The sequence below is a fragment of the Cyprinodon variegatus genome, unplaced genomic scaffold (assembly GCF_000732505.1).
Source record: "Cyprinodon variegatus isolate N-32 unplaced genomic scaffold, C_variegatus-1.0 Scaffold3675, whole genome shotgun sequence".
Taxonomy (NCBI): domain Eukaryota; kingdom Metazoa; phylum Chordata; class Actinopteri; order Cyprinodontiformes; family Cyprinodontidae; genus Cyprinodon; species Cyprinodon variegatus.
This window is the reverse complement of record NW_015154128.1, coordinates 1-349: the sequence shown is the minus strand read 5'-3', so window position 1 is coordinate 349 and position 349 is coordinate 1. Positions and strand designations below refer to the sequence as shown.

The window sequence follows — 349 nt, the reverse complement described above, 5'->3', positions numbered from 1 at the left end:
TATAAATATGTCTTTATTTTGAAATTAGTGAGCAGGCGTGTCTGTGTGTTAGATGGCGGTTAGAGCTTAGAGGTATGATCACATCAATTCATCATAATCAGACTTTATGACATCAGCAAACATCATCTCACTGACTCCCCCTGCTGGCTTCACAGCCTCTCATTAGTAGCTGGATGTTTCAGCATCAGGCGTTCACCCAGTTTTCCCGTTTCTCTCTGCAGCCAACGACTACGGGCTGTTCCTGTCTGACGAAGACCCAAAGAAAGGCATCTGGTTGGAGGCGGGGAAAGCCCTGGACTACTACATGCTGAGGAACGGGGTGAGTGACGCCCAGACTGTCCACACTGTG

General features: G+C 48.4%; 1 protein-coding gene across 1 annotated transcript in view; it reads left to right on the top strand.

Moving 5' to 3' along the window:
- LOC107081254 (talin-1-like) overlaps positions 1-319 on the top strand; it is a gene marked incomplete at its 3' end in the record, with an annotated part of 5,662 nt that extends 5,343 nt beyond the window's left edge. Inside the window, exon 2 of the mRNA XM_015369454.1 lies at positions 222-319. Coding sequence (XP_015224940.1) covers positions 222-319 — 98 coding nt within the window. The remainder of the gene's footprint in view (positions 1-221) is intronic.
- Between the last annotated feature and the right edge of the window lie 30 nt (positions 320-349).